This window comes from Cricetulus griseus, chromosome 8 (genome assembly GCF_003668045.3).
Source record: "Cricetulus griseus strain 17A/GY chromosome 8, alternate assembly CriGri-PICRH-1.0, whole genome shotgun sequence".
Taxonomy (NCBI): Eukaryota; Metazoa; Chordata; class Mammalia; order Rodentia; family Cricetidae; genus Cricetulus; species Cricetulus griseus.
In genome coordinates, this window is record NC_048601.1 from 22,470,976 (window position 1) to 22,487,136 (window position 16,161).

At 42.1% G+C, this 16,161-nt stretch overlaps 2 protein-coding genes across 2 annotated transcripts in view; one reads left to right on the forward strand and one right to left on the reverse strand.

The window, feature by feature from the left end:
* Window positions 1–8,979: 8,979 nt before the first annotated feature.
* Clec4e (C-type lectin domain family 4 member E) lies at window positions 8,980–14,358 on the reverse strand. Its single transcript, XM_027428783.2, has 6 exons — window positions 14,322–14,358; window positions 13,460–13,555; window positions 11,977–12,066; window positions 10,955–11,106; window positions 10,038–10,153; window positions 8,980–9,136 (listed from the first exon to the last, which is right to left on the reverse strand). Exons 1-6 carry the CDS (start codon window positions 14,356–14,358, stop codon window positions 8,980–8,982), a joined length of 648 nt encoding a protein of 215 aa, XP_027284584.1.
* Window positions 14,359–14,560: 202 nt separating this feature from the next.
* Window positions 14,561–16,161, forward strand: part of LOC100750604 (vomeronasal type-2 receptor 26-like) — a 38,876-nt gene continuing 37,275 nt past the window's right edge. Inside the window, 1 exon segment of the mRNA XM_035449018.1 lies at window positions 14,561–14,602. Within this exon segment, the coding sequence (XP_035304909.1) occupies window positions 14,561–14,602 (42 nt within the window).

Here is a 16,161-nt window from a genome sequence, read left to right on the forward strand (position 1 = left end):
TCTGGACTGTGACTCACATTGACCTTTTTCAGAAGACAAACTGTGTCCCCTTTGTGCTTGCAGGAACATTAATGCAGATATGCTGACCTTTTCGCTTGGCTAAGGACTCAGTTTTCTTAAATATTTGGAGTTCACTCTATTGGTGTTTTCATTTTGAATCATAAAGGTATCACTTTTTAATTCATTTATACAAATTGTCCGATATTTAAGAGCTGTACTATTGGCAAGAAAGTCACTTAATTGACAACCTACAATTATGATATTTGTACTGTTGGTGGTTCAGTCTGACCATAAGAAAACCTACTGGGGGCTGGGGAGAAGGATCAGCAGTTAAGATTGCTTGCTCCTCTTCCAGAGGTCTGGAGTCTGGTTCCCAGCACCCACATCAGGTGGCTCACAGTGGCCTGCAGCACCAACTCCAGGGTCTCACTCTTTCTTCTGTGTATACAACACACAACACACACACACACACACACACACACACACACACACACACACACTTATCTTTAAAGAAAAATACTGTTCTAGTTTTCTCTGAAATTTGATTTGCTAGTGTTTCCTGCATCTGAGCTGAGAATTTTCAACCAACAACTTTTTAACCTGTCGTTTCCTCCACCATTTTTTAAAGGCAGCAGTGGCTTTGCAAGTTTGTTAATGGTTTTCTAGATTAAACATAGAATATTGACGCTTGATTAAGTGTGTCAGTGGAGTGTATGCGTTTTGTGTGTGTCCACGTAATGTTGGTACTTTTGAATGAAGTGGTACTATGCAACTTTACACACGTTGGGCACATTAATTAAATCATATAAACTAAAGCACAAGGTGAGTTGAAATAATTTTATGTATTAGGAGCTTTGTATAGTTAATTTTATCCATTTTAATGTACAAACCATAAGCCTGTCTATGTAGAAATCCAGTTGTCAATAAAGCCTGACCCCTCTGTGATCTCCTTCACCATTTCCACACCTCTTTCTACCACCTGTTTCCTGCTGCTAAAAACGGTCAATCCCCAGAGCCTACACTATTCCCCAGGCTCCCAAGCCCTCCTACCTGGATGAAGGCAGCCGCCTCTGGTTAGGTTCATTCCTACATTTCATATATAGGAAATCAACACATGTGCTTTAAAATTCGAACAGTAATGCACTAACGAAAACTCAAAGTAACAGTAATCTGTGGTGTAAACATGAGTATGTAGGAGGCAGTTGGACAATGTGGCCATTTCAGCTGCTAACTGCCCCTGCTCCTATGGATAACCTCCCACCCACATTTGGACAAGAAACTCACCCAACCCTGTGCCTCACACACAAGAGGAAGGTGTGAGTGTAGGGAGAAGGAGTAATTGGGAAGGGTTCCAGCCAGAGAGGAAGAGGAGTGAGAAGGGGAGTTAGAGGTGTGTGAAACTGTCAAACAATAAAAAAGAAAAGACAAAAAAAATAAAGTGAGTCTCTCTTCCTTGAAGAGGTCCCATACTTCCGTGTCTCTTTAGACTAATTACAATCACCAGGTTATTCTTTTTAAAGATTTTTTCCTATATTTTAAATATTTTTAAAAAGGAATTGTTTCACTGTCTGGGGATCCAGCCTCCAGCAGCATGGGCTCAAAGGGAAATCCGTGGAGTCGGCATACTATGACTTTTTTTATCTGAGGGGATTCAGAGAAAAGACACTCACACTCTCTTGACAGTCTTTTCTTCTGCTCTTTCTGTAATCTCTAGTCTTTATTTTCCTGGTGATTTCCTTCCCTCATTCTCAATGTTTACCTTTTAACTCTATCTTTATTCTTCTGTAGTCTCTCTCTCTATTTTTCCTCTATAGTTTATATATCCCAATAAAATCTTTTAGGCAGCATAGAATTTACAATGTGGTTACATTCTATTTTAAAGTGAATGATTACAATAACTACAAGTAAAAAACAACAACAACAACATGTTTTTCATTTCCCTTACATGATTTAACATTTTACATATTACAGGTGAAAAGCAAGTTATTCCCAAGACCACACATACATTCACACCCAAGCAACTCGTTATAGATTAGCAGAGTGTAAGCAAGGTATTTTTCTCAGCCAGTTCTTTTACCGGCAGGCTGCATTTTGTGGTTACAAAGAAAAAAACCAATCATTTTATTATTTATCTTGAAAGGTAATCTTATAAATAATCTTAAGGGAATCACAAACCTAAACTTTTATACATGAAAAACAGTCAGCTCTACTTTAAATCTTTAGGGTGCATACCCACTCATCAGTAGTTTTTTTTATATCTGGAGACTGAGGGCAGATATGGATATAAGGAATTAATCATTATCTTTGATCACCAACCAATCCTCACAAGGAAAGTATCTCAGCCAGTAATAATTGGGCGGCTTTGCCTTTTGATTCCTAACCTCAAAGCTATCATCAAAATATCTTGGCCTAACCTGAGATCATTCTAAGGCTTTGTTTCAGCTATGATGCACCCCCAAAACCCATGAACACATGTCCCTACATTAAGATTAAAAGGATTTGAGCCAGCCTGGCTCCTGGGACTCAATTGTTTTCCTTAATCATTAACCTCAACTGTGATCTATGCAGCTCCTTAGGTGAAACTCATAGGCCCTAGCTGTGTGGCAATCCCTTGTATATATTTTTAATCTTCAAAACTTTATTTAAACTAACATTATTATTATCAATTAGACTACAGATTAGGAAAAAAATCATCTTCATAATTATCCACAGGTAAAATGCCCAGCAGAATGGGATATTTCCATGAGATAAACACACTATATTTCAGGCAGTGGGGATATCCCCACACCCTGAAGACACCAGAGAAAGATGGCAGGGACAAACACGCAAAGGCACAGCAGAAGCAAAAGATGTTCTGGGGTCTGTGGTCTCTGAGCCTTGCCTATCTGAGATTTACCCATCAGGAATTTGCCTCCTGGTGAGCTGACACCTTGGAACTTCAATCGCCACCTGGTGCTCCTCTGACACGGCCACCTGCAGAATTCCATACATGAGTGCTGTTAATTACTTCATCCATCCTCTTCCTGCAACCATTCCCACGTCCCCACCCTCACAAATTCATGACCTATTCTCTACTTATTATTGCTTATACGTATATAAGCACATTTAGTGTTATTTGTATCTGTTCAGGGCTGACTGCTTGAGCCTGGATAAATTATCAGAGGGCTAATGCATGAAGAACTGATTTTCCCTCTCTTAGTAGCCATTAATTGCCTGTAGCTCTAGGGCAACCTTCCTAATGCTGTGGCCCTTTAATGCATGTGACCCCCCCAACATAAAATTTTCGTTGATACTTCATAATTGTAATTTTGATACTGTTACGAATCATAGTATAAATATCAGATATGCAGGATAGCTGATATCCGACTCCTGTGAAAGGGTTGGTTGACCCCTAAAGGGGTTGCAACCCACATGCTGAGAAGCACGGATCTAGGAGTATGGCCCTGTGAGTCCCCCCATTTATATTGGCATATGTGGTATTTTGAATGAAAATGGCCCCCATAGGCTCATATATTTGAATATCAGGCCTGCAGTTGGTGGAATTGTTTGGGAAGGATTGGGAGGTGTGGCCTTGCTGGAGAAGGGGTGTGACTAGAAGGGACTTTGAGGTTTCAAAAGCCCATGTCATTCCCTGTTAGCTCTCTCTTCTATCTCCTCTTGCTTGTGGGTCAGATGCAAGTTCTCAGTCATTGCTCCAGGGCCGTATTCGCCCTCACACTGCCAGGTTCCATGCCATGATGGTTATGTATTTTAACCTTCTGGAACCATGAGCCCCTAATTAAAATCTTATTAAAAGTAACTCAGACAGCATGAACTGTCAGGTCTTGTGTAGGTGACGGTACTTTTGATATTTCACTCCATACAGAAGATACTGTCCTATAGTGGGTGCCCTGGTCGTCTGGCTCTTGCAACCTTCCCATCCCCTCTTCTGTGTTCCCTAAACATTACGTGTAGGGACTGTGCTGTGGATCTATCCCCTGGAGTGTGTTCACCCTGAAGTCAGTTGCTCTCTGCATTTTCACTGGTTGTTGATTTCTGCAGTGGCCTCCCTCAGTTACAAAAAGAAGCTTCCTTGAGGAGGGGGTGAGAGACAACTGTCTTATCTATGGGTATTAGGATAGGCATTTAGAATGCAGCTAGAAAGACAAGTTTAGGACAGTGGCAGTGGTATGTTCTCCTCTAGGTTCAATGACCTACCTAGCTGTAGGTAGTTCACTAGATTTACAGTGTCAGGAGCGACTTCCTTCCTTTTTTCTTTCTTTCCTTCCTTCCTTCCTTCCTTCCTTCCTTCCTTTCTTCTTTCCTCCATTCCTCCCTCCCTCCCTCCCTCCCTCCCTTCCTTCCTTCCTTCCTTCCTTCCTTCCTTCCTTCCTTCCTTCCTTCCTTCTCATGGCTTGAGCAATGAAACATAAGTGCACTCACTACTCCACCTTTTTGCCATGTGGGTAGTCATATTTTGTAGGCATCACATGGCAGGACTATTGATCGCTTTCTTGTCTCAGCAGCTTGAATAGCATCTTTGAATACATGAGAGCCAGTACTCAGAACAAGGCTTCTAGGTCAGTTCTAAGTGGATTCTTCCAAGTCCTATGCCTGAAGTGTATGGTGGCTTCAGGAATGGGATCTTAACCTTTGATGTCTGGGAGGAAACCAAAGGCAATGGCAATATCCATGTATTATTTCTCTTCAATTATCTTGACAAATAGCTCAAAGCAAAGTTTTCCATGGTTGTCATTGGGTTTTTTGTTAGATAGTCTATACCAAGTGGCATAATTTTGTTCAAATTATATATATGCCCATGTGTGTACATATATATCTAATGTATTACATTAGATATATATGCATTATATATTATATATTTTTAAGCAAACATGAAGTATTTTCCCTATGGCTTTTTCAAATACTCTTAGTGCATTTATCCCTCTTCCCTTCTTCCTTGACCTCCCTCCTGCCTTGCCAGTTAATTCACACACACACACACACACACACACACACACACACACACACACTCTCTCTCTCTCTCTCTCTCACTCTCTCTGTCTCTCTGTCTGTCTGTCTGTATGTCTCTCCCTCTCTCCCCACTTCTCACTTTGTAGCACTTGGATTCTACTATCTCTCTCTCTAAACTCCTTCCTCAGCCCCCCATTTTTCCTTTTCCTTTCCTGGTCCTGTGGTGACTCCAGGTTATACACTCATGGCTACAGATTCAGAGCTAAGATCTACAAATCAGAGAGAAAGCACGTGGCCTTTGTCTCTCTGGGTCTTGGTGACCTTGTTCAACATAACACTTTCGAGTTCCATCCATTCACCTGCATTTGTTTTCTTTCTTTTGTGTCTTAGCTTTGCTGCTTCCTCTCTTAAGGCCAAAGAATCATTGCCAGTACTTTCTGTAGAGTTAATTTGGTAGATATAAATTATTTCTGCTGTTTATACCACAGAAGGGTTTTCTATCTCCTTTATCTATGGCAGACAGTTTTTCTGGGTACAATAGTCTAAGTTGGTGTCTATGGCTCTTTTTTCTTTTTAATTTTTATTTATTCTTCTCTCATACAATGTATCTGGTCCACAGCATCTTTTCCCTCCACTCCTACTAGTTACTCCCTGAAAGGTTCAGGCTTTAATACTGATCGGCAATATCTCTTTAAGAGACAGACCCCGCCCCCTGACAACAGCAGGGCACGCACAGGAAAATGTGCTATGTCATCACCACATCACCCGCCACGCATTACAGCCTGCTGAGGACTCCAGGCATTCATGGAACCTCAGTGCACATACCAGTCTTTGCTTTAAAAGTCCTAACTTCCCTGCTGCTCTCTCTCTTTACTCTCTCTCTCTGCTTCTGCTACACTCTCTCTTCTCCCACCTACACACTCTCTCTGCCTCTCTATGGTGACCGGCCATGGCGGTCAGCCATTACCCCTGTTCCTCTTCTCTCTTAGTCTCCCTACTCTGCCGGGCCTTATAATAAACTAGCGAAAGGGTTCCCAAAGCAGGCCAGAGAGTCAGACACACCCTCATTATTGCTGCTAGGAGTCCCCCCAAAACAACAAGCCTGCCTCAGTAGCAAACAAGCAGAGGACCCATGCAGGCTCCATGATTGCTACCTCAGTCTTGTGAGCTCCCATGAGCCCTGATTAGTTGGTGTGCTTTCCTGGTGTCCTCTGAGAGTGTTGGGGCCCATAAAAGTGGCTTCACTTCATCTTGGCTTAAGATCAGAGAGTTCAAAACTATCCTCATTCTTCCAAGCTTAAAGTCATAAGACCTAAAGGTCTAAGGCTTGGCTACTGTAGGATGTTTGGTCTTAAGCATGGACATGGATGTCTTATCTAAATAACAAAAGATTTAGTCTAAGGTGTGGTTACCAAATGTTTGGACAGTTAAGGAAGAAAGTCTGTTTCTTCCTTGTATCATGATAAAGAAGTCTTTTGCCATTTCCCCCTTTTTGGTTTGGGATAAACTGAACTTTGCACATTCAGTATTCCCTAGATTGACCTCCTGATTCTATCCTGTGTCTCTGTCTTTTCTTTAGCATCTTTACTTGGCATTTCTCATTCCACACTCTACTCCTCTCAGGTACAAACCAGGCAAGTGGGCTGAATCCAACTGAAGCCCCACTTAGCTGGGTTACTACAGATTGGCATCTCACTGTGGGGCTACTAAACTAGGGGAGGGACCTGATGGAGACCTCCAACCTGGATGCTCTCTCCTGCTAGAGTCTGATTGTGGGTCTCTGTATCAGCTCCCATTGGCTGCCAGTAGAAGAGTCTCTGATGATGACTGGACTAGGCATCTACTTCTGAGAATAGCAGACCATCCTAGTACTTGAGGTGCATTGCTCCAGGCTCTTCTAACCTTTAAATTTTCCATTGAGAAATTGGCTGTCATTCTGGTGGCTTTTCCTATATATGTGATTGTGGTTTTCTTTTGTTGCTTTCAGTACCCTCTCCTTGCTCTGTATGTTTGGTGTTTAGTAATAATAAGCCATGTACAGGCTCTTTTCTGGTCCTATCTAATCAGAGGTCTGTATGCTTCTTGGATCTGTAGGGCTGTGTATTTATCTACTCAGGGAAGTTTTGTTCTATGATCTTGCTGAAGATCTGGTCTATGCCATTGAACTGGGATTATTCTTCTTCATCTGTGCCTCTAATTTGAAAATTTGGTCATTTCAGGGTGTCTCCTAATTACTGTATGTTTCTTTTGTGTGTTTAATTTTTTCCCTATTCTTGGCTTGAGTGTTCTATCTCCTCTAGCTTACCTTCAAGTCCTGACATTCTACCTTCAGCTTTATCCATTCTACTTATAATGTAAGATCCCGGGAAACTCAGGCCTCCAGGATCTCAGCCCAGGACCTCAGTCACCCCAATCACCAGGCAGAGTCGAAAGCTTGATGCAAACTGCACGAGGCTTTATTATAGTTTAACGAGCTAACCCCATGTTAGCTCTGGTCTTTCTAACTGGAAGACTTTTTCATCTGTACATCTTTGCAGTTCATAGAAAATTTTCATAATGAACATGCATTTTTTAACTAAAATATAGTAAAATAGCAACCCTGTAAAAATATTGGGGCTATAAATGGTGTATTTAAATTGTAACGGTGGCTTATTGGGGGAGTATGTCTTGAGAATATGAATGGTTTATTGCTCTATTTTTTTGTGGTTAAAATTAAGTCTTTGTGTAAGCTCACCCACAAAACACTTTATTTTGAAAGGTTCTATTGGACAACTTCCCCGCCTCCAATCTTCTGAATAGATAATTTAATTTAAGATAAAGATTTCCCAGCCCAAGATGTTTTGGGTCAGTGTTTCATCACAGCAATAGAAAAGCAGATTAGGGCAGCATCCAAAAGGCCATCTACCATGATCATGTCAGCTTCATACAGAAGTGTTTCTCTGGTTATTCTTTTACCAATAAAAACTCAGAAATCAGATATTGGGGTAAAAACCTGATTGATCAGAGAAGCAGTGGAGATGTGACCAGTGACTTCCTCTCTCTCCCCTTCCTCTATTCTAAAGGGCTGAGCATCTCTCTCAGGCCCTTCCTACTACTTCTGTGTCTCTCTATATGTCCTGGGTCCTCCAAAACCTCTATGGCTAATTCTGGTAAGCTAGGAGCTAGCTCTGCCCTCTTATTCAAGAGAAACATTATTGTCAGTCTCAGGAGTGTCAGATTGTGATCAAAATATCCCATAGCATCATCACTTTGACTAAATCCAGAATTTCTTCATGATAAAGCTCCTGAGATTCTAGGGACATAGGGGACGTATCTCAACACAAAAAAGGCAATATGAAACATCCCAAATCCCAGCACGTATGGCATGGAGCTCATGAAGTCCAATCCCCAGAGGAGGAGCTGTTGGCAAGGGTTGGCTGCAGGAAGAGGTGGAGTGTGGGATATGGTTTCTGAGAGGCTACCCAGGCTCCGTAGAAGGTCTTACACCCAAGTGCATACAAGCAGCACTGAGTGGACACAGTGGCCGTGCCATTCTCCTCGTCAGCAGTGACTTTCAAGACCCAGAGATGCCTCTTCCTCGCTGTTGGAGAGCGTGCATGCGAACTGTGCATTGACACTGTGAGGAGATAAGCTAGATTCCAGGATGTACAAAGAAGAGGACCATGCGGTGGCCACCCCAAGTCTCGTCCTGCAGACCTCGTCTTCACTGGACGGTGCAGTCGATCTGTCCCTGTGCTTTCGTGTCAGTTCTCATAAGCAAGAAAGTCCCTTTCCTCTCGCTGCATTTAACAGTGGGTTACCCCGCACGTTCTGAAAACAGGGCTTGCAGGCTATGATGAGAACGTCGGTCAGTACCAGACACTTTAACAATGGGAACAACTCACTTTTACTTACATTAGAGTAACACGTGTGTATGCGGCGCGTGCTCATGATCCATAACGGATGTTTTCTCATGTTGGACTCAGGGTGTTTGTTACCCTCTTGTCCCTCCTCATGCATTTAAACCATGTCTCCTGTGTTCACTTGCATTTAGTCCAAAGGACTTATTTCTGGCATTTCACAAATCCAAGGCATACTGTAAAAACAGGGTATGTCATTCCAATTCTTCCTGGGGTTTCCAGAGTCCCTTATGGTGACACAGTCTTCCACGTTAACGATATTGTTGGGCTCCCCGGCATCCCAGAAGCTGTGAGGGGGAAACATAGGAGATTTCAGATGTCGGGGAAAGGAGACAACACATTAAACAACTTACATGTTTGTTATTTAACTATCATTTTGTGAGGTGAAGTTATAACCTCCATTTTATCAATGAAGAAAAACTCACTTGACTATATCATCAGCTTGTGGGATCTTCCTGGATTTCTAAACTGTCATGCAACTCCACAGATTTGGACCCAGAAAGAGATGATATGGACGGTCCCTGGTAGATGTGCTGCCTCTGCCTGCCTACCTCATGCTTCTCTCACTCTCTTTCTTCTCCTAGGGCATCCTTCACTGTGCAGGGAAGCAAATCTTCACAGGGCAGCCAAGCCCTGGATTCATAACTGCTGCTTGTCAGCTGAGTTAGTCACCCAGTCCCTTTGACATTTAGTTTCCTCAAATGCTGGATAAAGATCAGTACCATTGACATGTCTCAGAAATGCATAATTTCAATAAAGAGAAACAATAAAAACCAACTGTAGACTCTAAAATGTTATGCTGTAATGACACACGGCCATTATTATTAAGGGAAAGGCCATAGGATCATCAAGAATAGTCTGTTGTGTCTAAGGTATAGTGTCTCACTTATTTCTATTTTAGGGCATAAGATTCAATTTCACTCTTTTCAAAATCTACACTGTAGTCAATGATCTTCAGTTCTAATGTCCTCCTCGCTTTCATTGAGTATTTCTCTTTCACTCTTTTGGCATCCCTAGGGAATGGGGGGTTAGGAGCCTGTACTCTCATTCCCTTCTTCCTGCATCTGGTATGACCAGCGATGGACCTGCACTTACGTCATTTTTATGAAAGCCAGTCTGAGAATTCCAGGAACATGGCCTCACTTTAGGACTACCTGATGTGACAATTTCCCCACAAGATGTACCTACCTCAGGGACTCTGTGAAAGGTGTGTCATCCACCCATTGCCATTGACCCTCAGCCACCTGGTCAGTCAGGCCAATATAAAACTCTTTCTTCTTGGGCTTTGTTTGAGAAAGGAATTCCTAAGGAAGAAACATAACAATGACAATACCAACAACAATGGTAAAAGACTTGATCGATTATTTTGGTTCTGAAGAGATGCTGAAAGTAGTTTTTAGGACAGGTGATACAGAATTGAGACTAGACACCAGATAAGCCTTCTTCAAACTGTAAGATTACTGAAGACCATCTGCTATTTTTTTTTCTTTTTTGGTTTTTCGAGACAGGGTTTCTCTGTGTAGCTTTGGAGCCTATCCTGACACTCACTCTGTAGACCAGGCTGGCCTCGAACTCACAGAGATCCGCCTGCCTCTGCCTCCCGAGTGCTGGGATTAAAGGCGTGTGCCACCAATGCCCAGCCATCTGCTAATTTTTTATTGTGAGAAACTACAGATAACTCAACAGATAAAACCTCCTAATCTCCAAAAGGAGATTCTGTGTAATTCATTAAAATTGGTCTATAGCTGATGGCAGTCATATCCGATGTATCTAGTTATCATGAGGAATTAATCGGGGCCTGGAGACAATGGGTAATAGTTGTTTGCCCTCACTCATACAAAGTATTCATCAACAAAATATCCTAAAGTTAGCTCCAACTCCCCCCTATTCTGGTTAATATCGGATCTCTTCATGCAAATCAGCCTTGTAAAGGTTCTGCTAATGCTGAGCCCGGAAGTATATCACGTGGTGGAACAGTGGCAACTGGACACTTGTCAGACCACTCCTTTGGCAAATAGCTGTGGCTCAAACCTTGTACACAAGTTGGGGAGAAAAGATCAGCAAAGGCATCCCACAGATACAGAGGAGCCCGTTTGCCCAATTACCTGCTCTTCCGGTGTGTTGATAACCACCAGGTGAGCTCCCATTTCTGAGCAATTCTTTAAACTTGATGGCCAGGTCAGGGTGGTCGTGGAGAAAAAGTAACAGCTTGACTGAAAATGTTTCCAGTTCAAAGGACAGCAGTTCTTGACTGAACCTAGGAGGAGAGAGGCTTCAGGAAGTGCCAGGGAATTTTGCTTGTGATGTGGTAGAGTCCAATCTCCTTTGTAGCCCTCACCTTGCTCTTTAAGACAGTTAGGGAATTCCAGTGTCAATAAACACTAGCATCAACTTTGTCTTTGGAGAATAATCTTTATTTTCTAGGTGTCAGGACCAGTAAACCCAGCAATGTGTGCAGTTTACCTGGGTCTTGGAGTCAAAACAGAATTCCAGTTCTGTGCTTAGGCCAGCACAGTCAGTCTTGAGTCTTCTCTGGGTGACTCCGGGGCAAACACCCTCAGCATCTCACCAGTTCTCTGAACCTGGCTAAACGTTTTAGAGCTATAGAATTTCGGTCATTGAAGTTTCTTGAGCTAAATCTCTCTTAATTTAATGATAAGAAAATATGGCTCAGAGAAATAACTTACTTTGCCTGAGTCCAGTAGCATTTTGCCATGTCTTGAACTACGCTGATATATGAGAATATTTGATAATTTTTCCTTAGGTATATTAAAATTCTCTGTCCATGTTTTTCTCCTCCACTTCATTTTGGATGCAGGCAAATGAAGAAAAACTTTCATTCTTGGCAATAAATTCTTTCCTTTTCAGATTTCCCATTTAGATATATACTTGAAATTTATCCTCAGAGTTTGTCCCTGAGATCCCTGACCCAAGGACACCTGCATTTCCAGAGCTTTGTCCCTCTGCTCTCAACAGCCTTTACCCACTCTCTCCATAGACAGGATTTATCATGTCATTTGGAAAAACAGAAATAATCCCACTATAGCTTCCTTATTCCAAAGACGATCAAGAAGCTAAAAAAGGTTGTCATATGTACTTTAATGTTCAGTTTTGCAGACGCTTGTACCTGAGGCGACACTGTAGCAGGAGAGCTCCTTGACACTTTCATGTGACAGTAACTTTTTCTGCTCATAAATTTGACAGCTGCGATACGTTACTGTAAAGGAAAGGGTCACAGTCAATGCTTCATATCCTTGTTAGTAATGAAATCCTTGCCCTCAGTTTTCTGCTCATAATGAAATGGCCAACAGTGATCAGGAAGTGTCTTTGCTGCCTATTTTCCCCTCCATGCTGGGATCCACTTCCCAAAGAAAGAGTAATTCACATTTCGTGGCTTTCCTGACTTTAAAAATATAAACTATTTGAGGTCAAAAGTATGTTTGCAGTCCCTCCTGTGCAGAACCTAACCATTTAAACCATCTATCCACAAAGCAAATTCCTGTGCCTTTGGTCCTAACCAGTCATCTAAGCTGCAGGTTAACATTTCATAGAGTAGGTTAGCCTAACGACAGAGGTCTGAAATGGAGAATTCAAGAGCACCAATGGGATGGAGAAAAAAAAAAAAACACATCACAAAAGTGTGTAGAAATGACGGAAATTCAGCCATGATTTCAGAGCCAGTCTTCTGGCTTAGGAAATAGCCTAGAGCTTGATGATGAATGGGAAGGAAAATTAAATAAAATGGCACTATAAATCTGGTTAAAACCCATTGCAGGGAACCTCGTAGGCCCAAACTGAGCCTATGAATATTGCTATTCAGCTAAATTAATCCAATGTCAAGTTACCATCTCTACATCTGTGTTTATACCCATAGATAGATAAACACTATTCAGTCTTCATCAGAGGAGCCTCTCCTTCCGGTGAATGGCGGAGAACGCAGAAATGCCTACCACACAAGATGCTTAGAGTAAGTGATAGATGAGTGTGCTCAGCTCTAAACAAGACATTTGTCCCCCACTTAATGGCCCAGAGAAGAGGGAAAGGATGTCAGATCCAGAAGATAAGGGGAAGAGCTGTGAAATGTCATCTAGACCCACACAGCTATGACAACCATCAACCATCAGTGGCTGCAGGTGGTTACACTGGATGTGCCCATTCTCTCTCAGGCACAGTGGAGGAGAGCCTCAGGAAGCCCTGTCCTCTGGAGGGCTCTTTGCGATTGATAGATTCAGGGAGTGGGGGAAGTGTTGCCTTCAATTTTGTACCCATCCATGACCCCAGCATCCCCCAATAGACACACCATCTAGTAATCACACAGATGGCCCATGTTAAACTCAATGGGTCACAGAACTGAACCAAAAGTCAGGAAACTGGGAAAGGGACTAGGTGGGTATTGATAGTGTAGGGAGGGCCATGAGCGGGTGTGAGAGAATGAGCAATCAGAATACGTTATACACATACATGAAACTGTTAAAAACAAGATCGATCAAGAGCAATAAAATATAGCATACAGGAAACTTTGTAAGAAAAGAAAACTGTTGCAACAAGCAAGAATCTACTACTAGCATTAGCCATGGTGAAACAGAGTGAATTGGACTTTCCGAACCCACCAACACATCTGGTGATGAAACAGGCACTGAGAAACAGGATGCAGACCCCAGCCACAGTCCATGAGAGCACTTGGAAATTTTTGAAGCATCCTCTCCCTGTAGGAAGAAAGACACAACACACAGTGAATCTTCCCAAAGCAATATACAAAAGAGATTTGAGTCAATTCTATCTTTGCTACTTCCTGTTCATAATTGCCTGTATCTCCAGGCTTGTCCGTGCATCCTTGTAGTGTGGAGATTGCTGGGCCTCACCCCCTCCAACCCTGGAGCTAACAATTCAGGAGAGTTGTATGGAAGCAGTGTGCTCTCAGGGGCTGCTAGCCTGGAAACCACACTGTAAGAACCCCCTGTCATCCATGGCTGCTTTTAAGACGAGGACTTATGTATATGAGCTTTTCATTTCTAATTCCCCCATGTGAAAAGCTTCTATACTTTAAGGCCTTCCCTCTGTATTTCCTTCCCTTCTTTTCTTCTCCTTTTACTTCGTTTCACCTTTGCTTTTCTAGTCTCTCTCCTAGAGCCATCTTCTCAGCGTCTCATTTGCAAGCTCTTCATAAGTTAAGTAAGTCCTAACAGTCTTGCGGTGGGCACTTCCTTTCCCCCCAGTATACATTTTACAGACAGTAGAGTGAATTCCACAGAAGTGAAGGACTTGCTCAAAGACTTTCAGAACATCACAGAGCATAACAGCAAACTGCCACCCCCCCCCCCCCCGACTCCTCAGCAAGCATCCTGCTAATCCTGACCTTTCTTCTCTGTCTTTTCCTTTCCACCTCACTGAGTACTTTTCCATTGTTCTTAACAAACTCCTTACTGCTTTAACAGGAGAGCTGTGCGAGCAGAGGAAGACTTTGGACTGTACCTGTGTGGTGAGATACAGATGATTTCGATGAATGCATTCTTCTTTCTCCCTTTCCTCCCTTTCTCTCTCTGCCTGATTTAATGGGCACTCTTGGAAGGTGAGTCTCAAAATGTGACTTCTTTTAAATGCTCAGCCCTGTCAGACCCGGCTATCATCACAGTGTGCTAATGTACTCAGCTGACATACAATGAAGCCAGAGTTTCCTTTCTTGCACAAGGACAGGGAGTTTATTGGACAACATGACACTTCTCACTCCAGACCACAAAAAAGGAAACTATGAGGTAGGTGGAAAAAAATCAAGAGAAATGACCGAGGGGCCTGAAAAAAAAACTCATTTCATCTTGGTGGATAAATGCCTTGCTTTCTTCAGAGTCTAACTTTGGCACTGTGGGACTCGGCACCACATTCTAAATTCTGGTTTTTTGCTTTGTTTTATTTATTTATTTATTTATTTATTTATTTATTTATTTATTTATATCTGTATCAACTACACATTTGTTCACAGGAGGCTGAGACTCAGGGTTCTCCCCCCACACAGCACACAGCTGGGCACACAGTGTGAGTATTTGTAAGTTAGCGATGAGAGTTTCTTTTCGTCTTTTTTGTCCCTCTTTCCTGAGCGACTTTTGGACACTCACTCTGTGGACTCTGCCTGCTGGACTGTTTCATAGATCAGCCACATGCTATTTTGCAAGTCAGTTCAGTCTCTTATAGTGACACATAAATCTCTGTGGATCCAATGGACACTTTAACTCTATTTTTATTTATAATAAGTTTTAGAGGAGTAAGATTTGAGTGTCAGAAGAAGCAATTCCAGCTAGACATGAGAATGTCATGCTTCTCTGGAGTCTTTCTTAGAGACACTAAAGGTCACGTTAGCAACAGCTGTCTAAGGTTGTGAGTGTACGGAGGCAGAAGGGCTACACACTCTACACACATGACTTGGTAATCCCCAGGGTTGATGAGCCAGACTCCCTATGCATTGCACAACGCTGTTGGTCTCATGGAAGCTTGCTGTTATTTCAGTAGATTGGAAATTTTCCTCAGTACTTTTTATTTTCAGACACATGGGTTTATTCAAGTCTCCTAAATCATCTTTTAAAATCAGTATGGTTTGCCTGTGTTTTCACTATAATTCCATGTGTAGACATTTTGTCCCTGGGGAGAAAGTTTTGTGGACTTTGAGAACTGAGCCCCTGTGAAAGAACCGTAGCTTCCGTGGTTTTGAGGGAGTCCGATGCATTTCAGTCCTCTGTGGTTTCTTGGTTTCTGTCGTGTGCCACCTTTACAAAGACCCAATCATGGGGCTCCTCAGTCTTTGACCTGATGATCCAACAAGCATGCCAAAAGAAAACTGTTTTCTTCACAGGTGACCCATGTCAGGCCTTTCATTATAGTGGTGGAAAGGTACATAACACACACACATTATACACCACACAGACATTCAATATACATATTATTAGCAAAAGCTATTAAATTAAGAATCAAAATTCTCATAGTGAGTATTTTATTAAGCTTGATAAATCAGTAATAATCTATATTAATAGTTATTTTAAATGATTGTATTATTGATTATAAATATGTAATTAAGTAGATTATTTGTAGTAAATATTTTACTAGTCATAATTGATGGGGTTGTCCTTCTGTATATGTTTATCTTATTGGTTGATGAATAAAACACTGTTGGCCATTAGGGCACCAAGATAGGCAGGTCTAGGAGATGAGGAGAATTCTGGGAGGTGTAGACAGAGGAGCTGTTGCCATGTGATCCTGGGAAGAGAGGATGGGAGTCAGGCATTCTCTAGTAAGATAAGACCATACAGAAATACATAGATTAGTA

Coding starts and splice junctions, on each gene's coding strand:
- Clec4e (XM_027428783.2), bottom strand. CDS start 14,358: ATGCATTCATCGAAATCATCTGTATCTCACCACACAG. Junction 13,556..14,321: donor ATCTGTATCTCACCACACAG/GTACAGTCCAAA, acceptor TTCTTCCTACAG/GGAGAGGATGCTTCAAAAAT. Junction 10,154..10,954: donor TCAACACACCGGAAGAGCAG/GTAATTGGGCAA, acceptor TTTCTTCCTTAG/GAATTCCTTTCTCAAACAAA.